Source organism: Pempheris klunzingeri, chromosome 12 (genome assembly GCF_042242105.1).
Source record: "Pempheris klunzingeri isolate RE-2024b chromosome 12, fPemKlu1.hap1, whole genome shotgun sequence".
Classification (NCBI taxonomy): Eukaryota; Metazoa; Chordata; class Actinopteri; order Acropomatiformes; family Pempheridae; genus Pempheris; species Pempheris klunzingeri.
The window spans coordinates 24,760,943-24,788,641 of record NC_092023.1 but is presented as its reverse complement, the minus strand read 5'-3'; the positions used below and the strand labels follow the sequence as shown (position 1 = coordinate 24,788,641).

At 43.7% G+C, this 27,699-nt stretch overlaps 2 protein-coding genes across 6 annotated transcripts in view; one reads left to right on the top strand and one right to left on the bottom strand.

Moving 5' to 3' along the window:
* The first annotated feature begins 794 nt into the window (after positions 1 to 794).
* On the top strand, positions 795 to 12,101 carry sanbr (SANT and BTB domain regulator of CSR). Of its 2 annotated transcripts, none has more exons than XM_070841059.1 (20): positions 795 to 944; positions 1,102 to 1,273; positions 2,101 to 2,197; positions 2,643 to 2,881; positions 3,111 to 3,169; positions 3,651 to 3,811; positions 3,995 to 4,081; positions 4,198 to 4,308; positions 4,453 to 4,576; positions 4,680 to 4,832; positions 6,292 to 6,434; positions 6,559 to 6,655; positions 6,791 to 6,823; positions 7,039 to 7,138; positions 9,428 to 9,513; positions 10,038 to 10,066; positions 10,383 to 10,456; positions 10,595 to 10,683; positions 11,220 to 11,295; positions 11,407 to 12,101. In XM_070841059.1, the coding sequence occupies exons 1-20, from the start codon at positions 795 to 797 to the stop codon at positions 11,490 to 11,492; spliced, it is 2,166 nt and encodes a 721-aa protein (XP_070697160.1). In that variant the 3' UTR covers positions 11,493 to 12,101. The 2 variants fall into 2 exon arrangements, with proteins under 2 accessions (XP_070697160.1, XP_070697162.1); XM_070841061.1 differs by having other exon boundaries at positions 11,213 to 11,295.
* A 1,851-nt stretch (positions 12,102 to 13,952) lies between these two features.
* xpo1b (exportin 1 (CRM1 homolog, yeast) b) overlaps positions 13,953 to 27,699 on the bottom strand; it is a 26,123-nt gene continuing 12,376 nt past the window's right edge. For all 4 annotated transcript variants that reach the window (XM_070840668.1, XM_070840667.1, XM_070840669.1 and 1 more), the window contains 19 exons: positions 26,391 to 26,572; positions 25,991 to 26,039; positions 25,758 to 25,877; positions 25,428 to 25,556; positions 25,169 to 25,327; positions 24,792 to 24,989; positions 23,834 to 23,972; positions 23,173 to 23,354; positions 22,895 to 23,051; positions 22,492 to 22,655; positions 22,193 to 22,327; positions 21,892 to 22,075; positions 20,419 to 20,525; positions 19,698 to 19,892; positions 17,282 to 17,450; positions 16,796 to 16,930; positions 16,162 to 16,321; positions 15,933 to 16,029; positions 13,953 to 15,413 (listed from right to left, as the gene is read on the bottom strand). In XM_070840668.1, the coding sequence (XP_070696769.1) occupies positions 15,267 to 15,413; positions 15,933 to 16,029; positions 16,162 to 16,321; positions 16,796 to 16,930; positions 17,282 to 17,450; positions 19,698 to 19,892; positions 20,419 to 20,525; positions 21,892 to 22,075; positions 22,193 to 22,327; positions 22,492 to 22,655; positions 22,895 to 23,051; positions 23,173 to 23,354; positions 23,834 to 23,972; positions 24,792 to 24,989; positions 25,169 to 25,327; positions 25,428 to 25,556; positions 25,758 to 25,877; positions 25,991 to 26,039; positions 26,391 to 26,572 (2,808 nt within the window). In that variant the 3' untranslated portion in view covers positions 13,953 to 15,266. The remainder of the gene's footprint in view (positions 15,414 to 15,932; positions 16,030 to 16,161; positions 16,322 to 16,795; positions 16,931 to 17,281; positions 17,451 to 19,697; positions 19,893 to 20,418; positions 20,526 to 21,891; positions 22,076 to 22,192; positions 22,328 to 22,491; positions 22,656 to 22,894; positions 23,052 to 23,172; positions 23,355 to 23,833; positions 23,973 to 24,791; positions 24,990 to 25,168; positions 25,328 to 25,427; positions 25,557 to 25,757; positions 25,878 to 25,990; positions 26,040 to 26,390; positions 26,573 to 27,699) is intronic.

Sequence of the window (27,699 nt, the reverse complement as noted above, 5' to 3'; positions counted from 1 at the left end):
TGCATAAAGCTTGTCTGATCCTCGCGTGCTAACGAGATCTCAGAGTGAAATTCTGCACAGCCCTCAGGATGTTGTCAGAAGATGTCATGTAGAAAATCACAATTGCCAAACAGAATCCCTTAAAAATCATTGCACATGCAGTTTAGATTAATGTAAGACTGCTTATTTGATTTAAGTGACAATGATGTGAGCTGAGTCTGATAGTGATTCATTACTCTCCATGAGACACATCCTCAGCTATGGGTAGAGCTGCAACAAGTAGCCAACTCATCAATTAGTCATCAACTATTACATTAATAGCCAACTATTATGATAATCACGAGTGTTTTATTGAAGCAAAGATGTCTCTGACTTCAGCTTCTCAAATGGGAATATTTTCTGGTTTCTATGACAGTAAACTGAAGATCTTTGGGTCGTGGACAAAACATCGTCCTGGGCTTTGAGGAAACACTGGTTGATATTTTTCACCATTTTGTGGACCAGCAGCTACTCAATTAACCAGAAAATGTTTTTTTAGAAACAAAATCATTCGTAGTTTGGAGTATGGCTGCTAACATTTATTTTTATTATCAATTAATGTAATGAGTATTTTCTCAATTAAACAAATAATCATTTGGGCTCCAGAATGTCAGAACATTAAGTGAAATGTCCAAATCAAAATGTCCTTAAATGCTTTGTTTTATCTGACCAACAGTAAATATACCAAAATGTTCAGTTTGTTCAGTCTGTTGATCATTCAGCCATACATTGGTGACTTTCTGCCTTTTGTCTCTTGTCTCCCTGCGTTTGTAGAGATGAGCCGCTTCTGCTCGGACAACAACAACTTTCCCTATGACAACAATGTCCTGGTTCTGGACATGGTGCTGGGCTCTCTGTGGGGAGTGCCCCAGCCCATAAACTGGGACAATGTAGCCAAGCTAGTCCCAGGATTCACTCCCAAGGAGGTAACTGGAATGCTGGGTAACTCTGAATGCCTCCAATCATCCACCCGTGCATCTATCCAGTCCCATCCACCCATCAGTCATCCCATGGTTTAGTTTAGTGACATTAGGCCTCACTTGTCGAGAGAAATAACACTGTGGCGCTGATGTGATCTTCCAGTGTGCCAGTCGATTTGAGGAGCTGAAGGGCATGGGGGGTTTTCCTCATGTGGACAACCAATGCAATGCCCTGACAGAAGGAAGCAGCCCCGCTTCAGACGGCCTGTCCACGCAGCTGGACACCGGGGAGGTGGTGGAGACAGGAAGCAGCCAGAGCAGCAGCAAAGTCACAGGTCAGTTAGAGCCATCAGATTTACCCACCAAGAGCTGGAGATTTAAATAGGTTTGTGAATGACTTAGCAGGATAAAGAATTCAGTTTCCTCAAAAAAAGGCCTTAGAAGGCATTAAAAGATCTTTAATTTACAGTCTTGAGTAGTTTCTATTATTTAGGTGGTAGTTCTAAAATGTGTTTGTATCTGATCCGCTGTGCTGCCGGAGGTGGATCAGTCCGATGTGAAGTTTTAGTCACAGCCACCAGCTGTGAAGAAAACACTGATGATGTTAGCAAAGACCTGAAGTAACTAACATGAACGAGTCATTTGTGCCACTTATTCAGGTCCAGGTTGCATTAATGAATGACCTGTATCACTAGAAACTGCTGGAAAGTACTGAAGAAATGGGACATGATAAATAATTCTCGGCCATATTGTTCCTAACTGGTTTTCCATAATAATTTGCTGATAATGGTATTTCGCTGTAAAGGCTTAAAATTAACTTGCTGAACCCTGTAGAAACCTTGTTATAGGTTTGTCATCTCACTTATTTGCTGACTTTAGTTTAATCCAATGTAAAATGCACGGTTTTCATTTGATACTTGTAGCTTGTATCAAATGAGTCACTGGGAGCATCATGACCAGGCCTGTGGCCTTATAACACATCATCAGCTGACTTTGTCACTAGAAATCTTCTCACGATAATAGAAAATACAGATTATTGGAACAATCTGATATTTTAGAGCAATGCAATACTTTGTTAAATGTTTGTCAGTTACAAAATGTGTGGCTGTGGTATTGATGGTTACTTGTATTTGATAACTGACTATTTTCATGTTTTCTGCAGGCTCCAAATCGACGGCCTCAGGAAAAGTTGGTGCAGTGGAGAAGAAAGAGAAAAGAGTCTCAACAGACGAGGATGACAAACCTCAGAAGCCACGAGAGTAAGTAGTGAGAGTTCAGACCATGAGTCTTAGTCTTTTATTGTATTATGGGGGTATTGCTCAGGCCCAGGTTTGTGAAGGCTGCTGACTCCCAGTCTACATGATCACATAGACCAGCGCCTCCTTCGGCTGCTCGTGTTGACCAAAAGAATGAAACTCAAGACATTTCAAGAGGGGATAGGTAGGGTGGATACTGGCTACATTTATGTACCTTAAATATATACATACATATATTTATACATATATATACTACTTTTAGTTTTTAGTTAACTATGATAACCTTGGTCCACACTTGCTCTGTCTTCAACTTATCCTCCAGCTTATATTATCATAAAACCTTTCCGGTATGAATCGCTCACATGTGGACACGGTCACGCTCCCTCTTCTCATGTAAAGCGCTGAGTTTTACTGTGTTAGAATGGATTTGACCTTTTTTTTCCTACAGTCCCAACATGGTCATCCATGTGTGCGATGAGACCAAGAACCTAAAGCAGGACTTCACATGTCCCAGAGATCTTCTCGTCAAAGAGATGCGTTACTTTGCCGAGTACTTGTCCGTGGACCCCCAGAGGTGGGAAGAAGTGGACATCTCGGTTCACTGTGACGTGCAGATCTTCGACTGGCTCATGAACTACGTCAGGAGGAACTCTGCCGGAGAGGGAAACAAGGACAAACCCCGGCTTGGTAAATCCCTGGAAAAACTGTAAAACAATAATAGAAATCACATTATTACACAAGGGAATGCCTGAGTTGTCAGTCACACCATCTGTTTGTGTCAACCCGTGGACGGTGCTTGATCTCTTGGTCACTGAACGTGGTGTGTGTGTTTGGTGGGTTTACTGGCTGCGTGTTCTGTGTTGTTTGTTGGTTGTGGGGTTTGCTTGGTTGGTCATGTGGTGTTTGTCGGTTACAGAGCCCAGCAATGTGATCTCAATCCTGATCTCCTCCGAGTTCTTGAAGATGGATACGTTAGTAAGTGTTGTGACAGGTGATGCTTGGTGTGGTGATGTGCTTTGGGCCTTTTGTTTTACCTAATATAAAAAAAACATCAGCTGACATGTGGCGCTGGAACATCATATTCATATATTCATCATATATAGAATATCTTGCAGCCAAGATGCCTCTGAGGTGTTGAAAAAGCAGCAGCAGCCTACTAATTCATTTATGTGTCACAGTCCTAGTCTGGGAAAAAACAAGAGGCCCTTACATAGAGCTTTCTTAAGTTGATGTTGCATGGATGTTAAGATGTTCTTTTGAGCCTAAGAGTTTTTTGGACAGTTTATAGTAAATGTTCTTACCAGTGCTGTACTTACGTAGTCTCTGTAAGAAGAGCTAATGTTGTAGCAATGGTAAAATAGTGTTTGAGTCGTATCCATGTACTGATAATTGAAGTTAAATGTACTGTTGCTGTGAAAGGTCAGGTGAGAGCGGTATATGTGTGTGCATTGTTTAGGTGGAGGAGTGCATCCAGTACTGCCACAAACACATGAGCGCCATTGTGGCTACACCCTGCAACATGAACTGCATCAACAGCAACCTGGCAACGCGCATCGCCCAGCTCTTCAACCACAACGAGGCCGACGACATCAGGGACAAGAAAGACAAGTTCAAAAGGTAAAAAGGACGGGGAAGGCGGAATGTGTTTGTTTTGCTTGCATCTCAGATGTACATGATGAGTGTTGTAGAAACAGTGTTACAGAGAGAGAGTGAAGGCTAAAAGACTATTTCTGACAGCGTGAAAATGCAGGTCAGCAGATGTTAGAAATGTCCCTTTTTTATTTCATTCCCTCCTCAAAGCAAATTGTTTCAGAAGAAAATTGAGCGTCTCTTTGATCCCAACTACCAGAGCAGAGATTCACCGGGAAACGCCTCCACTCTCTACAGGTGAGCAGCACTTATCTTGTGTGTGTGTGTGTGTGTGTGTGTGAGTTCAGAAACATTAGCTGCACTTTTTCTCTCAGTGTGAAACTGAAATTCTTCCTTCCATGTGTCATTCCCAGGTGTGGTCTGTGCCTTAAGCTGCTGACCAAAGACACAGAGAGGAAGATCTCTTGTGTTCCGGGGAAAATAAACGTTGATGCTCACGGAGAGATCATCTATACACACACTAGGTATTATAGCAGCCACTCAGTATGACACAGCAATGTCGTCTCATGCACTCCAAATTACTGTATTTGTCAGCAATAATACACAAAGAGCAGTTATATCTCTACATCGCAGTCGGTGTGTATGCCTGTGTGTGCACGTGTTTGCAGACAGAAGAGCTGGGATGTGCATGAATACATCAGCGGCCTGTATGAGGAGGTCAAGTCCTGGGTTCTGGTCTACTGGAGAATCTGGGGTACCATCAACTACCTCACCTGCTCCCGATGCCAACAGGTGTGTGTCTGTGTATGTGTGATGCACACGTCGACAAGCTTAATACTACGAACCTGTGCTCCTGACACGGCATATCCAATCCCACCTGCGTGTGTTTGTGTAGGTGTTTGTGTGTACAGAGCTGACCCACTGCAAGTACCACCCAGAGAGTGTGCTGTACCCTGGCATGGGCACAGAGAAAGGCTGGCACGGTGCAGGAATCTACCCCTGCTGCAACCAGAGGGTGCTCCGCTTTGACCCCACTGGTATGCCCAAGGTATGGACACACACACACACACACACACACACACACTTACTTCATCCCTATTCTGTGGTAATACTTTGCAACACTAGTGTAAAACAGAATCACAGACTGATTGAAAGCCTGCCAAAGCATTGATGCTCTGTTTGTAAAAGCTCTCAGCTCTTTGAGGCGGCTGTGGCGCAGTGGTAGAGCGGGTCGTCCTAATCTGAAACCCAAATTGTTCGCACATGTGTGTGTGTGTGTGAGAATGGTGGGTCTCCAACTGATGAGCAGGTTGGCACCTTACATGATAACCCTGTCATCAGCGTATGAATGGGTGAATTCTGAACCGTATATTAAGTGGTGGAAAAGACTTGAAAGGTGCTATACATGTATGGTCCATTTACCAATCTATTTGATTCAGCATAAACTAATTCACTTATTCCATTATTCAAACCATGTTTGCATTCACATTCTGTTTAAAAAGGTGGATTAACCAGTGTCTCCCCTGTCAGTGTGTAATTTGACCATTATTTGTACCTGTTTTGTAAACCCTTGATGTGGCTCATAAAGTGGTGCAGATAAGTGAACTGCCCAGAGTGTTTCCATGCCCTCCAAACACTGCATGCTTGGATGGCTACTGGCCCCTGCGATCCTCTGTGGCTGCAAATAATGAATAAATTCACACATACAACTCAGAGTTCAACAAGAAGTATTAAAGGAATTCTGATTCTGAGCTAAACTGCTCCCCAAAGAGGCTGATATACGAAGGAGAATAATTTTAATGCTGTAATCACATGCTCTTACATAGAGACATCTCAGTGATGCTGTTAATTCAGTTAATTGCTTGTCGACCAACCATTTCTGTCGGGCCTTTTGTATGTCATTATGTCTAGTAAACATGCAAACTGTATATTTGTGGCTGAAACAGGTTTGAAGCTTCAGGTAGTTAAAGGTGCAGTGTGCAGGATTTAGGGGGGCTATTAGGAGAAGAGGAATGTAATATTGTATAATCACCTGAAAGAGTTGTCTGTGAAGAATTGTTTTTGTTAGCTTAGAATGAGTCCTTTGTAGTTACATAAGGAGCGGGTTCTCATCCAAGGAGTCCATCACGTTGCACCGCCATGTCTCTACAGTGGCCCAGAACGGACCCGCAGGCCCCTTAAACGCTATTACGTTGAAGTCGCAGCGTTAATTTGGTGGTGCAAGTGCACCAGTTGGAAGATGAAGAAAAGGAAAGAAGAGGAATATCATTTTGTGTTGTGAGATGTTTGAGAACCCACACTTTGACAAATGGAGGATCATACTTTCTTACACACGGATCAAAGTCAGGGAGCGTTAATCCTCGCGGGCCACCGTAGCCTCTCCTACTCGACTGGAAAGGGAGAGGTAAGGCGAGGGGTGTTATTGGCTGCAGTCTGCAACCTCACCTCTAGATGCCACTAAATCCCACACACTGCACCTTTAAGTATAAGTGTGTTTGTGTGTTCAGGGCTGTAAGATGCGAGACCACTTAGTGAACGTACCCGATGAAGAGAACTGTGACGAGGTGACCTCAGCCCAGACCAGAGTCCTCAATGACCTGCTGCTGCACAGAGACGCAGTGTGTTTGTCTAACACACCACCTGCAGAGGGGTGAGAGAGTGGGGACTGTTCAAAGATACTTCTTTTCTGGCAGTGTCTGTTTGCCAACATTTTACAGGAGCACTTTATGAGAGGTTCCAGTGACATTCTGTGTGTGTGTGTGTGTGTGTGTTAGCACTGAGGAGAGTCCATGCAGTGCAGAAAAGGCTGAGGACTGTGATGTTCTCTTAGAGCCAACCCTGCTCGGACCTCTGAGAGGAGACGGCAGCACTGTAAGTCTCTCTCTCTCTCTCTGTCTCTCTCTGTCTCTCTCTCGATCTCTCTCTCTCTCTCTGTCGGATGCTTTTATTCTAACACTTTGTCATTTTGCTGATTGTGACTTTAGTTTCTTCCTCTTTTTTAACTAGTTTTCCTTTTTGAAGAACTGGAGTCTGCAACTGGTAGGACTTTTCTCCTTCATTACATCTGCCTGTACCCTGGCACTGATCATTTTGTCAGCTAGCTGCCTTCAGAAACGCAGCAAGGTGTATGTCAATCAAAATGTAAAGGGTGTTTTTATTAGATTAGTCTAATGTAGAGACTGAGGGTGTCTAACGTCAGTGTCATCCAGCTGCTGGGTGGTAATGTCTGAAAGGTGCGACCTTTGCCCTTCCAGAGGCAGCAGTCTCTCCTGTCAGAGGATGAGGAGTACACCACGGGGTCAGAAGTCACTGAAGATGAGGTGGGGGACGAAGAGGAGCTGTCCAAGAAACAAGGTGAGAAGCTTTTTGTGACGGATCACAGCCGGATCATGCTGCTCACCCTGTGTGTGTTTCTGTGCCTGTGCCGGAGCCAGATGTGTGGTGACCTAATGATGAGTGATGGGCCGCGTTAATGGCCTCTCAGCTCTGATTAGAACCACACGCATAGAGCTGCAGCTTAGTTACATTAGTCAGCAGTTAGTCTAACAGTAAAGTTTCTCATTAAGTTACACTAGATGATTGATCATTTTCTAATTACATTTGTTAACTATATTTTATTTATATTAAAGACCCCTAAAGACCTCATTACTAGTTTAGTTAAAGGATGACTGGCTTTTTAAACATGGGCCTCATTTTGACATATTTTGGATGTGAAATGACTGATAGGTACAAAGTAGATCACGTCAGCTGGCAGTCGCAAACAAGCTATAAACAGGCTACAGTGGCTGTAATGGGCAACTTCAGGGCAACTGCACCCGTCAGAGTACATCCACTAAAAGTGCTTTTTTTGGCCACTCACATTCTTATTCAAAGTATCTGACATTACTGAGAGGATCACAACAGAGATAGACATGTAAGATCCGCTTTGTTTAACCAGAAACAACTGTTATATCGGTCAGTTCAAGCCACCAGACTCCACTGCCAAAAACAGTCATTTTAATTTTTCAATTTCAGTCGTTTGAAACAGGAGCTGCTAGTCTACTGCTGCCTCGACTGGTTCATTCGTTTTTGTGTTATTGTGTCACTTTGGTGTTGTTAAGAGTCAGTTTTAATCTGAACTGACATGTTAGAGCCCCATTACAACAACTAGACAAGCAACCCTTGTGTTGTGCAAGGTAAAGTTTCTGTTTTTGTCAGTGGAGTCTGGTGACTTTGCTTCAAGCACTATAACGGCTGTTTCTGGTCTACGTAATATTGTCACAGTTGTTACTGGAGTTATCCTTTCAGGGGAGAAACTGTAGGCTGCTACATGTAGAAACTTCACCTGTTAATGTGGCTCTGTCTGGAAATTCATACATTTTTAACCCAATGTCATTCATAATCTGTTGTCCTTGATCTTAACCCTTTCCACTGTATCTTAGGCTTACATGCTGCCTCACCTGAATTAAACAGATAAGAGAATTCTTAGTTTCCTAAGGTTCTGTGATCAGTTATCAATCTATGATTATGATTAGATGATTTTAAACCATCTGTTTCAAGTTGGCTTTATAATGTTCTACAGCTTCTCCCATTGGAAAGGCTCACACGTGTTTTCCACGGAGACATGAATGGGTTTGTCTCTCTCTGGAGACTTGTTATAGATTTTCTTGGACAGGACTTTGCTGAAATCAACTTTAGGATCCAGGTGATGAAGTTCCCTTTTTCATCGTACTGTTGTAATACGCGGGGTGATGATATACTGTATGTTGTCGTTGTTTAATCTGATTGTTTATATGGCGAGCCGTTGGCTGGGTGTTGGTGTTATGTGCCATGTTGTTTTTGAGGGTCACATTGAGTGTGTAACCTCCAGAAAGTGAAAATAAAATGATTGAAAGAACGTGGACGAAGTGTTGACAGTGAGATTCACTATGATGACAGTGTGTGGTGCTTTGTGTTCCCTGCTGAAGCTGTTTGAATAGAGTCGAGCACTGCTTGTCTGAAAGGGAAAATAATAACAAGGCATGAATATATTCATTATTAAAACACTGTTGTGGGGTTTAATTACAGGCTCATAACCGTTCCTGTCATAACTACTGTAACAGTTATGACTAGAGCACTGACAGTTGTCTGGTAATGACGGTCTAATTGCAGTTTCTGTGTTTCATTGTGTGTAACCACCAAAACATTTGAGGCAGTGGGCAGTCGTAACCGTCCTCCGTTTCCTGAATATTATAATAGTGGCAAGTGTCTTTTCTCATAATCATACGCTGAATATACTTCCCTTGTGTTTTGTCATGTGACATATGATGCCTCCAGGTTACCACGTGCTGTGACTAATCACCCCTGTCCTCGTCAGAATTATAAGTCATGTTTATCAGCGTGAAATGTTTCAGTGAATTTTCCTCCCCTTGACCTCCATGTAGCAGCCTCCCCTCAGTGCACTTTAAATGATAAAACTAAAACGAGGACACACAATGAAACGTTTTTGTATTTATAGCTCATCATCACCCTCACGCTACATTTTCATCACGTCTATTTTTAAACGTTCATTGTTCCAGCCTTTTATGAGGATGGAAAACAAAACAGCTGCTCTCTTTGTCCACCAGGTGGCGTCCGATGTTGTCAGCATAGTCATTTTGGTTTTTGTTGTTTTTCTGTTTCCAGCTGCTAAGAAGGCCAAGAAGGCCCACAGACCTCTGAAAAAACAAATGTCCTCCCCAAACTTCCAACGCAAGGACAAACCGGAGAAAGTGAGTCTGTGACTTTACTGACATTCAACTCAAACTCGTCTGCAGAGTGTAATAATGCAGCATGAATGTCTGGAGGATGCGTTCTCACTCCTGGTCTGGTGGTAAAATGCAGCGTGAAGTTGCAGCTTAGTAAAGCCTGTTGTCCTGTAACAGGGAGTGTTACGTCCAGCTAGGGCCTTCAGAATGATGAAATATAGATAAATAAATCACAACATAGTGACCTTTTTACTTGGATGCGTACACTGTGTGGGGTATGCACACTGGAGCAGCGCTTCTCAAGCTACATGAAGCAGAACCACTACTGCAGAACATCTGTTAAAGAGACGCAGCTGAGCATCCCTGAAAATATCCTGTGTGCCGCTTATTTATGGTTTCTAAACTTCCATCAGCTCCAGACTCTGTTTTTACACTGCGCATTATTTTTACTGTTAGTTGTTAGTAACTGTGCTGTGTAGCACATTCACACTCAAGGTGTAACTTTCAAACCTGCATCGTATCTCTGAATGTGATTTTGTGTCCCTCAGTCGCAGACCAGGGACAACACGCCTTTCACGTGAGTTCATCACTGACATCATCCTCATGTTCACATGTTTTTAAATGTCTTGACTTTAAATTTTACTGACACTTCTTAAATGTATCCTTGGCAGTAAACACGTATCTGTCTGACACTGTAAGGATAAAAAAAAAAAAAACACACGATTCTCAGTACTTCGTGCTGTTTGACCAAAAACCTGAAAGAAAGAACTCATGAAGATCAGTGTTGAGGACAAACTGCCCTTTTCCAGGATCCTGGAGGAGGTAGTTTGCATCTCACTAGAAAAGTCTTTTTATTAACTGAAGTTTGGTTAATGCTGGTGTGTGTTTTGCAGCGTGAGCGTCCAGAAAAGTAAGTGGGACAGTTCTCGCTCCATGAGATACAACCAAGACGCTCAGAGGGAAGAAGGTAAAGTAAAGAGTTCTCTACAGGAAATGAATGTTATTAATACTTTGATATTTTTAGGCATCATCTATGTGCCTCCCATTCAAATCAGGCCGCATCTCCCCAAAACTCTTTGTATTTATTTTTGTCTTTATGAACCAGACCAGCGTCGTATGGTGGAGATCGTCGGCCACCTGACTAAGATGAGGTTTGGAGACCAGGAACAGAGCAAATCTAAGGACACTAAAGAGGTAAGTACAGTAAGCAGTAGCAACGGCCAGTTCATTTATATAGCACGTCTCACACACGGGGGGCAATTCAGAGTGCTTCACATGCATGATAGCAAAAAGAAACCTCCAGATGTAAAATGACACTGAACAGAGTAATATCACCGTTCATACACACCTCCAGAGTTCCTGTGCCGTCGGAGTGAAGTGCAAGTTCTAGGGCGTAATCATAGGCACATGAAAAGTGAAATGCTTTTAACCCGTCTTTAAGAACAGACACATTTGGGGCATCTAAAGTCTTCTGGCAGTGTCTGTTCATATATCTGCTGCTCATGTCCTGGAACAGTGTTCTTTAGTATCAGGATGCAGGAAATGACAAGGATTTATTCACATCATGTGGTCATGTTTGGTGTGGAGCAGTCGGCCCCGCTGTCCTAGTTTTTGCAGCTGCCTGATGTCGGATTGTTTTTGTTTTGTGTGTGTGTGCGTGTGTGTGTGTGTGTGTGTGTGTGTGTGTGTGTGTGCGTGCGTGTGTGTGTGGTTTCTGTTGCAGCCTACAGGGGGAATTTACTCCAGACTGGAAGTCCAGTTTAAGAGTACCTCTCAAACTAGACAGAGTTCAGAGAAGACACCCAGGTACTCTTAGTGCACACACACACACACACACACACACACACACACACACACACACACTCCATCTTGTGCCATTCAGTAACTAAGCCTTTCCTTCTTCCTCTGCCTCTGTAGACCTAAAATACGCTACGCTCAAATCCGGACAACATAAAGGACTGGATGGGGAAAAGGCCTCTGAGGAGGTTAAGAGACAAGCATGAGAGGTGATGAAGAGGAGGAGGCGAGATCCTTCTGTGAGGGCTCAGTACAACTAAATCACTTCCCACTGGCAGCCCCTCTAGCACGGCCACCACCTATAACCCAGCTGTGGACTCACCCTCACCCTCACCCTCACCCCGCGTCCGACCCGCTCCCTCCCTCTTTGCTTAACTCAGGTGACTATGTCCGGATCACCATCCTCTGTCACTCAGCTAGCTATGTATTTGTGCAGCTGTGATCAGCCCTTGGAAAACAAGGAGAAGTCAGGATCCAGCTCGGCTCACTTGAACTAATCGACCTCTCAATGTGTCCTTAGGATTTATTTTTGGAGCTACGCAAGTTAGGGAATACCATAGAGGAAGAACAAATGAGAAAATGTCAGTTTATTCCATTCCAGCTGTCATCTTAGCTGAAGACCTGAATTACTGAGACTAAAACACAAATTTTCAGAGAGATCCGTGTAGCTGAAGGCCAGACAGTGAGGCCCGGCGCTCTGGGCGAGACAGCAGCAGCTATTAACAGATGTTTCCCTCAGTTCTGGTAGAGATCTAGTTCTAGTCATTCCTGTCTGTGTTGGGATGTGACTGTTCTGTTCAACACTGGGACCAATAAATAAGTGAATGACACTGAACTCCTGCCAGACCTTTATTTGCCATGTTGTCCTGGTTACTGCCCACCAGGTGGCAGTAGATCACCTTGGTGGACATGCTGGGCTTTCACTCATCAACTTTGCTCCACTTTGACCACACACAACCTGTCACCTCTGCTGCAGGGCGCTGCCACATCGGATGGAAGAAAACTAGATTCACACAAGAGCAGGGTTTATATTCCTGTCACTGTTCAGTCCTTCGCGGGCATTCTTTTCTAGCCCCGAAGACTAAAAGAAGGTAGACATGTTGTAGAAACAAAGTCCAGGGCGGGGGGCTGGTATGTGCCGCCGGGCAGAGGGTCAACCACCCTCTCTTTTTGAGAGGCACTGACCGGTGGGTGTGCTCACATGGCTCTTCCTGTCGAGCTTACTCACAGGGGTATTAATAACCCTGCCTGCCTGCAGCGTAGACACAGAGCAGGGCATAACGGGGGGGGGGCATAGAACGGGCAGTTTTTCTTTTTGGGTAAGTATTGGGTGGGCGGGGGCTACCCCAGCTGTTCCCTCTTCTGCTCGACAGCGGATGCCGAGAATGGCTGAGGATCTCTGGATCTGGGTCAGGGAGGGAGGGGGGGGGGTGGTCCAGTTTCAGCCGGACTGAATTATGGTCCCAGAGATGGTCAGATATGAACTCGTCAGAGTAAACGTAGGAACTGGTTACACAGCAGAGGAAAGAGATGCTGACTTCACAAAAGGCTTCAAATGCGTTCCAAAATCAAAGAGTATCACTGATATGAGCCAGAGCCGTCCTGCACAGGGGGGCACAAATAAGGATCTGCAGCCACGACAAGCTGCCAATGTCCTGGTTTTCACATTAAACACTGTAGGACTCCCAACTAAAGTAACCAAAGTACAGTGAACTATTATTATCTACAGTAGGATTATAATTCTTATTGTGAGTATCTGCCGACATCAGAGTCCAACTGCTTCCTCTCTGGTTGCATCAGAGCTGACAGGTTGTTGGAGTTGCGTCAGAAGAGTGTTTCAACTTTCAGCGACGGAGCGTCATCATAACCTTTAATGTAATACCAGTATGTTAACAGGGATTAGTGGCAAGGTCAGCTTACACAGCTCCAACCTTGGCCAAAGATGTCTGAGCGGAAATGGCCGCATGCCACAGCGTGTACGACAGATGACATCCTTCGTCATCTTCCTCGGTTCCCTGTAGGATTTATGTGATTCGGGGAGGATATTGAGAAGTGGGTTTGCTCACAGGAGATACATCGTCCAGTCAGTACATCAGAGGAAGTGACAATGACGACTAGTTTGCATGGTTTCATGAAGTCAGATTTCATTGCTTGGGAGTACACTGCCAAATCCTGCTTTTACCAACCAGCTAAATAAATAATAAAACATCCTGCTGTGGTCAGGAGCTTTTCCACTACCCTTCATCTTCAGCACTAGAGACTTTGATTTTGTCTATGAATATGCAAATATTGTTTTAAAAAGTTGAACTGCTGAACAAGATGTCCTCTACTTCACTAAAAAAGGTCCAGTCTGTGTGTCGTGTGAAGTTTCAACATCACGCTTGTGTTGTCGCACATTTCATTGTGACAAACTGCTTGAGATAAAATTGTTAAATCACATGTTAAACTGAGATTTAAAGGGGGAACCTGGAGAAACGTCCTCCCTCAGCAGATGAATGTGTGTTTCATTGGGCACAGTGAAGCTCAAACATCACAGTGAGTGAACAATAAGCCAAACAGATTTCTGAGTGACTTGTTCAGTCAGTATAAAACATAAAACAACATCCTTCGTGTTAAACGCGTCTCCTGTTGAATGAAGAAATGGGAGCAAAGGCAGGGTTATAAAATTCTCAACTTTAATCAGTTCAAAAAGTTCACAACAAATGTAACACCTTGAGAAGGGAAATTTGCCATTAGAGATTGGGCGCTTATTTGGATTTATACATTCTTTTCCTAATTAAACTCGTTGGCAATTAATTTGCTCTCTGGACAAAAAGCCTTTTGTTTATTTGGACAGAACTCAAACAGGTACAAATGAAAAATGCAAAAATACAAAATTAAATGTAAACCCAGTTTTATTTTTCATTTTGCTCTAAAGGTAGTGTCTTGAAGCACTACTGCATGGTAAACAATCTAAATTAGTACAATTCAAAATCTTCAAAGCCATCTGAGTTAAACAGGAGTTGTTATAAAGATGCAACCAACTAAGAACCCATAAATACCTCCGTCACTTCCTTAAAACATCCCATTAATGAAGGCTCACAAATGAGCAACAATCCTCTTAGAGGAAAACAAAACGCTGATGTCGACTAGGCGACAGCACACACGCGCACACACCCACAACAAAAAGAAACAATAGAATAAAAGGAAAAAAAATGTTCCCATGGTATTAAAGATGCTATACAATTGGGATGATATGCACATATTCGGTTTTGCTTTCCCTAAAAAACTTCTGCTGACAGCAGCCAAACACTTATTTATTTTTTTAGGTGAAGCATAACTCATGAGCAACAGATGCTGATACATGAAGCAGCATCTCTCGACTTTCATTCATTATCCGTTAGTCACATTCTCCCACAATGCCGTGGGGCACCAAACAAGCGGTGTGCGTGCCTCTAAAAGACCACTTCCTGTCTCTCACCACAGGTCTAGAAGCCTCTATGCCGACTTGACAGATATGCCGTTTTTCACAATAACCCTGCTCGGACTGTATATATAATATATTTATATATAAACAAATATATGCGAAGGGGGGGCTGGGAAAGAGAGGAGGTGGGAGGTGGAGGGAACAGAACAAAAACAAGATGGTTAAGTCGTCCTAATCGTTACAACTCATCATGCAGGTCTGCGGAGGGGCCAGAGACCAACAAAACATAAGCTTAGATTAACAGTTCTGGAAAGATATTACACAAAAAATCTCCATAGAAAACGCAGATTATGTAAAAAGGGCCACAGGGTGACGCGGTAATCATTTACATATTGTTGGCATTGTTTTGGTCAACAAACATCCAGTGGGACGGCCAGCTCTGCAGACGGCGAGCGGCCTCCCACCACGCTCAAGTGCCTCTCTTGGGTTTTGTTGTATTTGCTGTGGTTAGGGTTTGTTTGTTTGTTTGTTTGTTTGTTGTTTGGAGTACTGTACAGTTTGGTTGAGCTGGCGCTCAGTCACACATCTCCTCGGGGATCTCGTGAGGGTTGAGGATGCCCGGGACCGACATTTGGATCTTGTGTTTCTCCTCCTGGGCCTGACGAAGTGACGCCTCCCGCTCCTCCAGGAACAGATCTGACGTGTCCTCGCCTGCAAACTCCTGGAACAGGGAAACGTGGCGGTTAGCTGCAGGGTTTACACTGCCAGACTACATCTGCATCCAGCCACTTTCTAAACCCACTTATTCAGCTGCAGAATCCTGAGTCCAGCTATAGTTTATTGATTTGTCTCCTCAGTGAAATTGTCAGAGGTGAAAACTTCCAGGAGCCAAACAAGATATCAAACTGCCCCAAACGCAGATCTCTTAACTAAATCCACTGAACCTGGCAGCTGAAACCTGGACCAATCAGCAGACCAGAAAACCGTGAACACGTCCTGTGGCGACTTCACACATCACTGTGTCACTATCACACAGTTTTCCAATAACAGAAAGCTGGCACCAACCTCCTACACACTGGCCATGCAGGAAAATGTTATTTCTGGAAACAGCAGCTGAGCAGCTAACTGTGTGGTCCCTGATAACCTCTGAGTGAGGAGACGGAGCTCTGCGGGGCCTTGTTCACTTTAGTTCAGCTCATCAGCAAACAGACAGATACACTGTACACTTTGACAGCCTCACCTTTATCTGCACCAGGAAGTCCCTAAGGTGCTCCTTGAAGGCAGGAATGTCCTGGTTTAAGCTGAACAGCCCGGTCACAAACACCTTCACCTGAGCACTAACACAAACAATCACGGCCATCAGAAACAAACACGTGCTTTACTACAGTAGACTTTTAATGTGTGTGTGTGTGTGTGTGTGTGTGTGTGTGTGTGTGTGTGTGAGTGTGTGAGTGTGTGTTCACACTCACTCTTGTAGGTGAGGGAAGGCAGTCTTGAGCAGGTTGGCCACGTACTCCTGGATGAACACCTGGTTGTTGGTGGGGCTGGCAGGGTTCAGCACTGTGGTGATCTTCCCCTCCTCCACCAGGTTGAACATGTAGGCCAGGATGGACGCGTGCATCGTGAGGCCTGCCGCACACACAGCACACACACACACTCCGTTTACTACACACACTTTCAAGCTCAACCAAAGATTTCTCTTGGACCCAAAAGATCAAGTTTACAGAATTTGTTTTCACCCACAGCAATCAATGTGCGCTCACACACGACTGTACCAGCTGTTCACATTAACTTTGGTTGGTTGTTTCGACTTAGGGATGAGCAGAGGACTTATTTAGCTATGAATGGTTTCCTAGTCATACACAGGCCCATCTCCTTTCAGCTGGTTGTGCAGACAAATGTGACAAGGGGATCGTTTGTTTCACATATCGATGGATTTTGGGCTTACATGAGTGAATGTGTAGATGAAACACCAGATTAGGTTGAAAATGTGGGATACAGTTAAAAATCGAGCATTTCCCAAACTTTCAGGACTTTGTACGAACCCTGCAGAAACTTTTATCATGCATGTTTAATCCCCACAGCTCACGTGTGGAAACTCACCAGCAGTATGTGACGTGTCGGTGACCACAGAGAAGATGTGCTGGAGGATGTCACAGAAGTACGTCTGGTAGAAACTCTGAGCGGCTGCTTCCTCCTGAGCCACGTTCTGCAGCAGCGTGTACAGAATCTGCAGACCTGCATGAGCAGCAACAGAAGGACGACTTGAGCTTCCAACACAAACCTCCTCACAAAAATAACAGAACTGTAGGTCAGTGCAGGGCCAGACGATCTGACAAGTAAACAGCAGCGAGAGCGTCAGAACATTGCTGAGGTAAAGTATCACAGCACACCTGCAGATCAGATTTCTGCTTTTTAAACAAACGGGTTTTTGCTGTTTAAAGATTCTCCTCACCTGTGACACAGTCACTCCTCATGACATGATGAAGCACAGCAGCCGGGCTGTTTTACATCGTTTAGTATTCATGCTCTAGGCACTGTTGCTCAATATTAACATTAAAATATGTGCTAAAATGGGTGTTGCCTTACCAGTATCAGCCACGTTCCTCATGGTGTGTTTGAAGGCCCAGATGATGGAGTCCAGTACCAGTTTGAACTGGGCAGGGGGGATGGCGAGGAATGCAGGGAAGCAGTGAGAGTTTACAGCTTGGAGTAAGTAGAAGAAGTGGGTCCTGTGCTCTGGATACTCCTCGAAGTTCTGGCAGAGACAAGTTGTTGAAATATGTTAGTTTGGTCTGGATTACCTGATGATTGCTGCAAAGGCACAGTTCCACAGTGATGGGGGAGCACATCCGCCTCCATTTTCAAAATCCTGACCCCCGCCGCCCCCCACCTCACTCACTGTTTCAAGTGGATTTTCTTACTGAAGCCTCTCTGAGCCCTTCTGACTGTGCAGCCACCACAGTCAGAGCAGATGAGACAAGATCTGAGTTGATAAAAATGTTTATACCATCACTTGAGTTGCCTTCAGTCATCACTGTGTGCTCAAAGCAATGAGTTTGACATCGGCAGCTGGTGGTGTGATTAGTGCTGTGTCGCCCTGGGTTTTGTCTCTCAGGTGACAGTACTCAGGCCTGAGCTTCCACATGTTGCACATGTCCACTTCATTAAGTCAAGTCGGACTGCGCTAAGCATAATTTGATACATTTTAGATGCACACAGTAGGTTAAAGGCTTGTTTATCAAAACGGGCGAAGCAGGCAGCTGATTGGTTTATGTTTAGAGTGTGGTGGGATCTTTTTTTTTCTTTAAACATGAAAAACAGAACATGTGTCTAAGGACGATCTGCAGGCTCTGACTCGTTTGCTACGTGGTTTCAGGGATGTCACCAACAAGCAGTTGTGAAACTTGACATTTTAACTGACAACTGACTTTTTGTCACCCACAACCTATTTTTACAGAGGCAGTTCACACAACATACAGCATAAATTTACAGGATAAACACTCACTGGCCACTTCATTAGGTACACCTGTTCAACTGCTCCTTCATGCAAATATCTAATCAGCCAATCTCATGGCAGCAACTCAATGCATTTAGGCATGTAGACATGGTCAAGACGAGCTGCTGAAGTTCAAACTGAGCATCAGAATGGGTAAGACAGGTGATTTAAGTGACTGTGAACGTGGCATGGTTGTTGGTGCCAGACGGGCTGGTCTGAGGATTTCAGAAACTGCTGATCTACTGGGATTTTCCTGCACAACCATCTCTAGGGTTTACAGAGGATGGTCCAAAAAAGAGAAAATATCCAGTGAGCGGCAGTTCTCTGGGCGAAAATGCCTTGTTGATGCCAGAGGTCAGAGGAGAATGGCCAGACTGGTTCAAGCTGATAGGAAGGCAACAGTCAAATAACCACTTGTTACAACCAAGGTATGCAGAAGAGCATCTCTGAACACACAACACGTCGAACCTTGAAGCAGATGGGCTACAGCAGCAGAAGACCACACCGAGTGCCACCCCTGTCAGCTAAGAACAGGAAACTGAGGCCACAATTTGCGCGGGCTCACCAAAATTGGACAATAGAAGATTGGAAAAACGTTGCCTGGTCTGATGAGTCTCGATGTCTGCTGCGACATTCGGATGGTAGGAGCAGAATTTGGCGTAAACAACATGAACGCATGGATCCATCCTGCCTTCGGTTCAGGCTGGTGGTGGTGGTGTAATGGTGTGGGGGATATTTTCTTGGCACACTTCAGGCCCCTTAGTACCAATTGAGCATCGTTTAAATGCCCCAGCCTGTCTGAGTATTGTTGCTGACCATGTCCATCCCTTTATGACCACAGTGTACCCATCTTCTGAATCTATGCCACGAAGAATTAAGGCAGTTCTGAAGGCAAAAGAGGTTCCAACCCGGTACTAGCAAGGTGAGTGTATATGCCTATAACATTTACACAGTATGTCATTGACAGACACTGTTGGCCATGTGAACCCCTCGCTTTGCTTCAAACATAAATAAAAGTGCAGCTGTAAAATTTGATCGACTGAGTACAGTGAATAAATTATATTTCTACACAAAGTTTGGTCGAATTTTATCTTGGTTTTCTTCTTCCAGTGCACACGAATAACTAGTCCAGTAGGGCGCTGTGATTAACAGACTGCTGTGAAGGCCACATGATACAGATAGCTTATCTATGCGCAAATGAAACCTGCTAATTCACATGTTTTTTGATGACTCAGGTGCCTAGTCACCTACTGTACTGGAAGTGGTTACATTTTCACTGAAGCAGTGAGAGATTTGCCTTGTGTCCGTTATCTAAGACTGGTGCTAATCAGTGACCATTATTACATGTGATACAGACAGCAATCCTTGTAACTGTGTTTCTGACATGTTTAGAAAAGGTTTCAAACAGGACTGTGACACAGATGATACAGCAGACCAAACTGGGATCAGATGATTGACATGTTGGACTGTTTATTAACTGTAAAACTAATGATCGCTGTGCCTTACCTTGTTGATCATGTTTAGGGTGCACTCAAACACTGCATCGAAGATCTGGGGTATCTCGCTGGTGATGTGCCCTCCCAGCTTGTTGACGATGGTTGCCATGGTGCTGAGGACCTCTGGCTCGCGGGCAGCAGGGACGTTGCGTTGGTAGTCGATGAGGACGGCGTCCAGCAGCGGTGGAACAAAGTTCTCTCCTACCTAGAAAACAACCGGAGAGATGAGCAGGGAACGTGCCCAGATCAGTGGAAGAAAAAAAAAACAGGGGCCTCCACCTTTAAAGACAGGTGCTCAGTTTTGACAGCTACATTACAAAGGAATAACTATCATTTTTATCTACCAAGGGTTCACAGAAACACTAGGAGTCTTACTTCTTATGCAGACAAAACACAGCAGAGGGCAGAGACGCACACGCTAAAAGGAAATGAAACTTTTGTGTTTGATCTAAAAATACTAACTGGATTAGTTCTACTTCTTTTCTACTGTCAACCGTTTCATTGATTGCCAGTGTGTAGCATCTCCTGAGGACGCACAGGAGTAAAAATATACCACTGCTGTCTGCTCAAAGCCACATTAACTGTTTTATTAAAATCTGTTTTCCTATACAAATGCATTTCTTCAAAACTGGGCTGCTGTTCCTCAGGACAGCTTCAGAAATGCGTGAGGTTTTCCTCCCACAGCAGTGATGTGCCTCCACATTTCTGAGGATTTCGGAGCGATTTCTCACCATCTGTGGGTCGTTTGATCGGCTGACCCAGCCTGAGATCAGTTTCAGCGTCTCTCGTTTCACTGTTCTCATACTCCGGATTAAGGGCTGTTTCGTCACCATCTCACCTGCAGCACAAAGAGGATACACACACTGAAGGAACCGCATGAAGAAAATATCACCACACTTTGTCTAATAATATACTGGCTTCTTGTGAGTCAAGGTTTTGCACAAGGCTCAGAGATGGGGTCTCTGACTGTGTAGCTCACACTAAACTACGAAGCATAAACATTGACATCAGGTAAACGCTGAAAGGATCTGCAGCATGTCTGCGTGCTATACATTATAGTTTGGTAAATGCTTAACTGCTCCCACAACAGATTGTGGTCAAGCAGTGAGATGGTACATAGGTGTTACTGTCTTTAATATTGTATCTCAGGTTGCACTCAGCCATTACACACAAATTCAAACTCAAGCACTTTTAAGAATTTTCTCAGACTTGTTTTATTTCTTTACCTGAAAGTATTCAGTCAGATTAATTCACTGGACTATCCCAAAATTGACACCCCCATCCTATTGCGTCATCTATGACTAGTTTCTCAATTTAACTTCCAATACACAGCAGAAACCCCCATCACAGCTGACATATACTCAGAGCTTTATGGAAGATTTTATCCACATCGCACATCCCTGCAGGTAAGGATGCATTGTCAGGTGTGGCGAGTCTGCTTCAATCACAATCACATGATTAGTTTCCTTTGTGCCGGAAAGCTATCTGCAGTGCATCATGTCGATCTGATTCTTTGCGCGTTATGCCAGAAAAAGATCATAGTCAAGCTGACCACTGCATTATTATATATCTGGTTAAGCTTTTGAACCACCATTTCTCCACTGCTCTGAATCAGCAGCCAAGGCGGTACAAAAAACCTTGATCATTACTGACAGACTTCATACGGTACCTCTCCTCACATTTAAGCTGAGGAGGACTCAGACATGAGTCATCAAAGCAGGTGGATGCGAGAGAAAAAAAATGACACAAAAAAGTGCTGCTACTGCCACTACTGGATGACAAAATACTACATTCCTGCTGCACAAATACAGATGTGAAGGCTACACAAACTGTTGGACCAACCCAAAATAGCACGGAATGATGCCATGTTAGTGAGTGTAGTTAGCAGTTTCAAACTCTTTCCACATGAAGTATTAAAGAATGGTGTTGAAAGCATTTTGAGAGAACCTGGCAACACAACTGACACTGAATTTCCACAAAGGACTGCATGCCCAAACAACAATGAAGAGACACAGTCTATTCAGTGTACAGATCTGTACACAGCTTTAACCAAACACAAATGCATGGTACAACACAGAGGAGCAACTACATTAGGTTAGGCCTCGGCAGTGTTCAACTGCATTCATCAATCTGAGCTTTGAGATCATTGATTCTCATAGCAGTCAGCTCAGCTGTATGATCACAAACGCACACGCCTCCCTTACCGTTTGTCTGAATGGCAGCAGAGATGTTCTCGCTGAGGCACTTGTAGACGTTGAGCATATCGAGGTAAATCCGTCCAAGTTGGATTACAAAGGGGTGTCCCACAGCCTTACAGGCTCTGACGTTGGTCTTCAAGATGCTGCCCAGCTGTTTCACAGTCTCTGGGTCCTTCAAGATGTCCACGTTCTGAGGGAGCAGCACCAGGAGAAATGGAGCAGAGCATAGATTAACATACAGTTCTGGCATATAGACTGGCATGCTGGGTAAAATCTTTCAGTATGCATTAGCAGATTGCTCTCTTACCTTGGTGGCCTGCTGGATTATGCTGTCCCACACTTGATTGGGCAGCAGCATGTATTTCTCTATCAGGTGTTCTTGAACGGCCTGGTCTGTCTGGGCCCCAATCATATAACCCACTGCCTCATAGAACGTGTGGACCTGGACACAAACAGGAACACCAGTCAGCATGCAAACTTGATAGGGCCAAAGCAAATGAGAGAAATCTTGGTAATAACTGTCTGTCTGTCTGTCTGTCTGTCTGTCTGCAGGTGTGATGAATCACTAGAGATGATGAAAATGCTCGCTAGCATGTATTTGCAGACCTGTTGGGGCTGAAGGTCACAGATGATGGTGTTGATGTTGTTTAGGATCTCGTCGATGAAGGGCATCACCTCTCCCACCTGCACCTGGATAAAGTGGCGCCGGCACTTCTGGGCGATCTTGATGAAGGTGTCACAGGCCATGTCCTGAACACCGTCATGGGTCTCTGATGAGGAACGCACACAGTTAAGTTACATACTCACATAATTAAATATAAAACAATATTAAAAAAAAAGCATTTATAGATTTTCAAGCCAATGCTTTACACCATCTAAACCAAATTAATGCATTCATGTTGTGTGTATTTATTCTGTGTTAATTGTTCTGTCAATATCGCCCTCAGTGATTCCTCAAAATGTAAAGAACAAACAAATGAATGAAAAAGAAACTGGTCTCATCTCTCACCGTGCATGAACTCAAAGAGTTTGTTGACTACAGTTTTGAGGAACTTCCAGTGGGCTCTGAGAAAACGTGGATACTGGCCAACGATATACATAATGTTGGAGGCTATGATGGCCTTGTTGTCCTTTCCTCTCTTCTGCTCGCACAGACCCAGCAGATCCTGACACAAACAGAAGGTTTTCAAAATCACAGGCACTCAGACACAATATTGTGTCACAGTGGGATCAAAAATCACGTGGACTGAAAAAGAAATTATAAGCCATTTAAAGTACAACAACAACCTTGATGACAGTGACCAGGAACCTCTTCTCGTCCTCTTCGTGCATGGCCCCGCTGATGGATCCAATGGCCCAGCACAATGTGTTGAGGTTCTTCCAGGACCATTCAGTGCCGTTCACCTGGTTGTGAAGCTTCTCTGTCATGATGCGTTCTGTGTCGGCGTAGTCCAGGTGAGTCAGGTACACTGCAGGATGGCAGAGCAAAAAGTGGATTTGTACAACAGCACATCTTTGTGCAATTGTGAACAAGGACAGAATGTGAGCATGAAAAAAAGTGTGCTATATTTTGCTATTGTGGTGATGATGATCAATATATCCATAAAAAGTCAATTTTACCAGCAGTTTTATGGCCTTGGAGTCAGTATAATCATTCTATTTTAGATAGCCAATGCTATAACCACTGGTAGTAAAGAGTATAAACATCAGTGCTTTGTTCATTGTGTTCAGGGTCACAGGGGGCAGGAGTCTATCCCAGCAGATACACCCTGAATGGATAGTACTCAGTAAAATAACTGAATCTTGGTGAGGATGTATTTGATCAGTGAGCATGCAAGAAGCTGCATTAACATTGCCAAGCCACTGGATGGATGTATTAATTAGTAGCTATACTCAAATCCCATCACACTTTGTGGTCATGATCAATTAAAAATGATTTAAGTCATACCAAGGGTTTCCCTCATGTTCTTGTAGAGGTTGATGGAGTCAGTGTCCTTCATGAACTCTCTGACCACCTCTCCCTGGTCATTCTCCACCACCAATACCTCCTCTGGCTTGGCCATCCGACTCACCATCAGCAGGCGCACCTGTCGCAGGAGATAAATGTGTGTCAGTACACACACACACACATCAAAGAGCAGCCGCACTGCTCGCACAATTATCAAGTCAATTCAGTTTGCTTTAGTGGCAGGAATGTAACTAAGACAATACTGCCAAAGTGTCGCACAAAAAAACAAAAAATACTGTGATTTTCTAAGAGCAAGGAATTGTTCAAGATTATCATGTTATCAATACCACCACCATCATATTATTATTATTCTCATTATTATTATTATTATGTGTGCAACCTGTGTATGTTAGCATGTTAAAGGATGCTATACAATGTGTTTGTTTCATGGCCACACACACACACACACACACACACACAGAATGTTAAATATTATCTCATATTACCAAACAGAAAAAGTCTTCTGCTATCTGCTTTACAAGCTGCTGATTTTCAGTAACTAGCAACTCTTCTGGCAGCGGTTTAGGAGCCACCTGTTACTCAACCAGTGCCAACTGACTCTAGTATGACTGCAGACTCATTTAATGAAACCTACAGAGGTTTCATTAACTGAGACAGGTCTGCAGCCATGAACACTACACTGCTGCTCCATCTCAATCTATAAGTAAGAACATTTCTTAGCATAAAAAGCTGCATTCATAAATTCAACTACAGTACAACAGTGCAAGATTCGATTCAAAATATTTGACGCTGAGCTTGACAGCTGATGGCCATGTCGTTGACATCCAAGCTATGCATTAATTCATCAAATTGCATCATAGTACATCAGTGCCAATCGAGGCTAAAGGTGAGTTAATTCTCCTACAAAGCAGTCGAGTTAAATGTAATCGGCCGGTACCTTGGAGAGTACAGGCAGATAGAGCTGCCTGCGTGGGGGTACGTCAAAGTGCTGGTTGCCAGAGAGCAGAGGGGATGTGGACGTAGAGAAGGGACTTTCTCTGTAGAGCTCTGCAGCCAAGTGGTTCCAATACTCCAGACAAATTTTAAAGATCTCGGTCTCTTCCACCTCTGACACCAGCAGCATGTAGTGGAGGGCCTGCAAGAGCACCAAAGGAATTATTAGACTATGGATGCAGTTATCTACATGGCATACCTTTTATTGGCTAGACATGTTTATTCTGCAATATTTTCAACTAGTTTCTCCTGTGCCACCGGTCTAGACAAGTCATCATACCACTGAACTGTGCCCCCGCAACTGATAGCGTTCTCTCTCACCTCCATTAAAGTTTCTCTGAGGTTGAGCCGCTTCTCAATGAGCTGCCCATGCTCTTTAAGGAAAGTGCAGAGGAACAGACTGAGGTTCTGGATGAAGTTCTGCTCATCATCTTTCCCGTTTGCGTATGCCAGCCGAATGTTGGTGTTCAGAGGCAGCATCTACACAGATATGGATCAGATTAGAATGTTAATTAGCGTCTTTATAAACAAGAAATGGGGATCTGAGCATTCTGTTATCTGAGCCTATTTTGTAATCCACCTGTTTGAGTTGACACATGGTCAGGGTGAAGAGTGTGACAAACTGCTCTTCATACTGGCTCACGCTCACTCCGGCAATCTCTGTGAGGCACTTCAGAGTCACATTGCGAAACATGGGCACGTTCAAGAACTAGAAACAGTTGAAAAAGACGATTAGTTAAGACTTTTGATTAACAACAAGTGCGTATGTAATGGTAGCAAATACTTTTTGTATGTTTAAGCTTGCTTGGCATATCCCTCGCCTCCCCACTGCTAACATATGTGCTGGCTCAGTCAAGACCTTTATTTCAGTTCAACTTGTTACATGACATCAGGCCGTCAGTGTATTCACCTTATACACCAATGTGCTGATCAGTTTGGTTTCAAAGATATATCCCAGGGGAATCCAGTTGAGAAAACGTAGAAGGGTCTCCAGAGTGGCATGGACCAGGGGGGCGTTCTGGGAGTTTTCCTAAGGAGCAACCCATGAGACATCAAATAGATGAGGGGCAAACACTGATGTGTAACAGACGATAAAATACTGTGCAACAATGCTAAAACGTAAAAGATAAGGGATTTGCTTACCATAACAAACTGGCAGAGCTGGAATATCTGGGAGAATTCATTGCACATGCTGAAGGACAAGAAGGAACCATCATGTAAGCATGGGACACACATCTGAGAGTCTGAGACAATTCCTCTTTCAAGAGATCACACTAAAATCTAAGTGAAAATGTTTCATGTAACTTCATCTTTATCATTCACTAATTGATTACAACATTTCTGTGTGAAACCGAATCATTGATTCTAAGAGCTTTTTCAGATCAATGACAGATGCTTTAGACTCTCTCTGTAGGCTTGTAGGTTAGTTATTCACTTTCAGTGGTACGCTCTGATACACATTTCCAACAAAACAAATGACAGTAGACAATTGCTAAAAACATGATTGTGCTTAAAGAGGTTTATGAAGATGCAGCATGCTGACCTGTCTTTGAGGTGCTTTGCTTTGACCTGGGTCATCTGACCACTGGAGAAGTCAAAGACCTCCTCGCTGAGCAGCTTGAGAATGACCATGTTGTTCTGACAAAGGCTCTCACTGGTACGACTTGCCCCCACAATGTCACTGATGAAGGTGGGCCAGTGTTTGGGCCACTCCTGCTTCAGGATCTACAGAAAACACACACACACACATGTTGGTGTCACGTGGTTCAAAACTGAAATTTTCCCACAGAGAATTAAAAACTGAGGGGGGATGAATCTGTGACTCTTGCTAAAAATAACGATCCCTCTTTTATATCTCAAGTCAAGCGTGTGCTCCTATTTCTAACCCCTTGGAGCTGTTTTACTATGATCACACAGCGGTAAAAACAAAAAACACATTGCTACAAATACAACATACATGTGTACATTTATGTTGCATTTTAAACACAGCCTCGTGAGGATGAGTGTAAAATCTGGATCTCTACAGTCCCCAAGGGCCAAAACACAACGTTAGCTCAGCTGACACAGGCAGTGACTCATTCTCACTGGCATTAATGCAAAGTCACTCATGTAGCCAGTGAGCCAATCTCGCACGCGAACGAACACACACACACACACACACACACTTAATCAGACAGCACAGCTAATTTCTAATGCCCAATGTTTACAGGACTCAGCGCTTTTCTGGAGTAAGGTTACAATTACCACAGACACCATTTGTTATAGAACCGTTTGGCCTGTACTTATACTGTGCGTCAGTGTTGATAACCTCTTTGCAGGTTAAAAAACTGCTATATCAATAACAACTACAGATCATATATATTGTTTTCTTACAAACTAACACACTGCTTCTCCTGCAGGTTTCTCTGTTTAAGATGATCCTGTTTCCAATCATGAGGCCACAGCGACAATAAATAAACATCGGTGACTTGTTTGAGACATTCAGGAAGAACTTAACTGACACGGTTTTAGAAGCTAAGCTTCTAAGCTAATTAAGAGTGACATCTTCAGGTTAAAAAGTATCACTACAAAAGCTGGGGGGAGCCATGAGGCAGCAGTAGTGCCCACACCCTAGACATTTTATATAGGGGTAGGGTATAAATAGAGTGTATATATAAATATATATACACACACACATCGGGCTGTCCAACTTATTTTATTTCTTCACCTAAAACTATTCAGTCAGATAGTGATGTATTACATTAACACAATTAGATTTTCAAGTAATTTCGAGCACTCACTTCAAAATCTAAGCACTTTTCAAACCTTGGAAATACCATACCACTAAAATTCACGCATTTTCAAGGATTTCC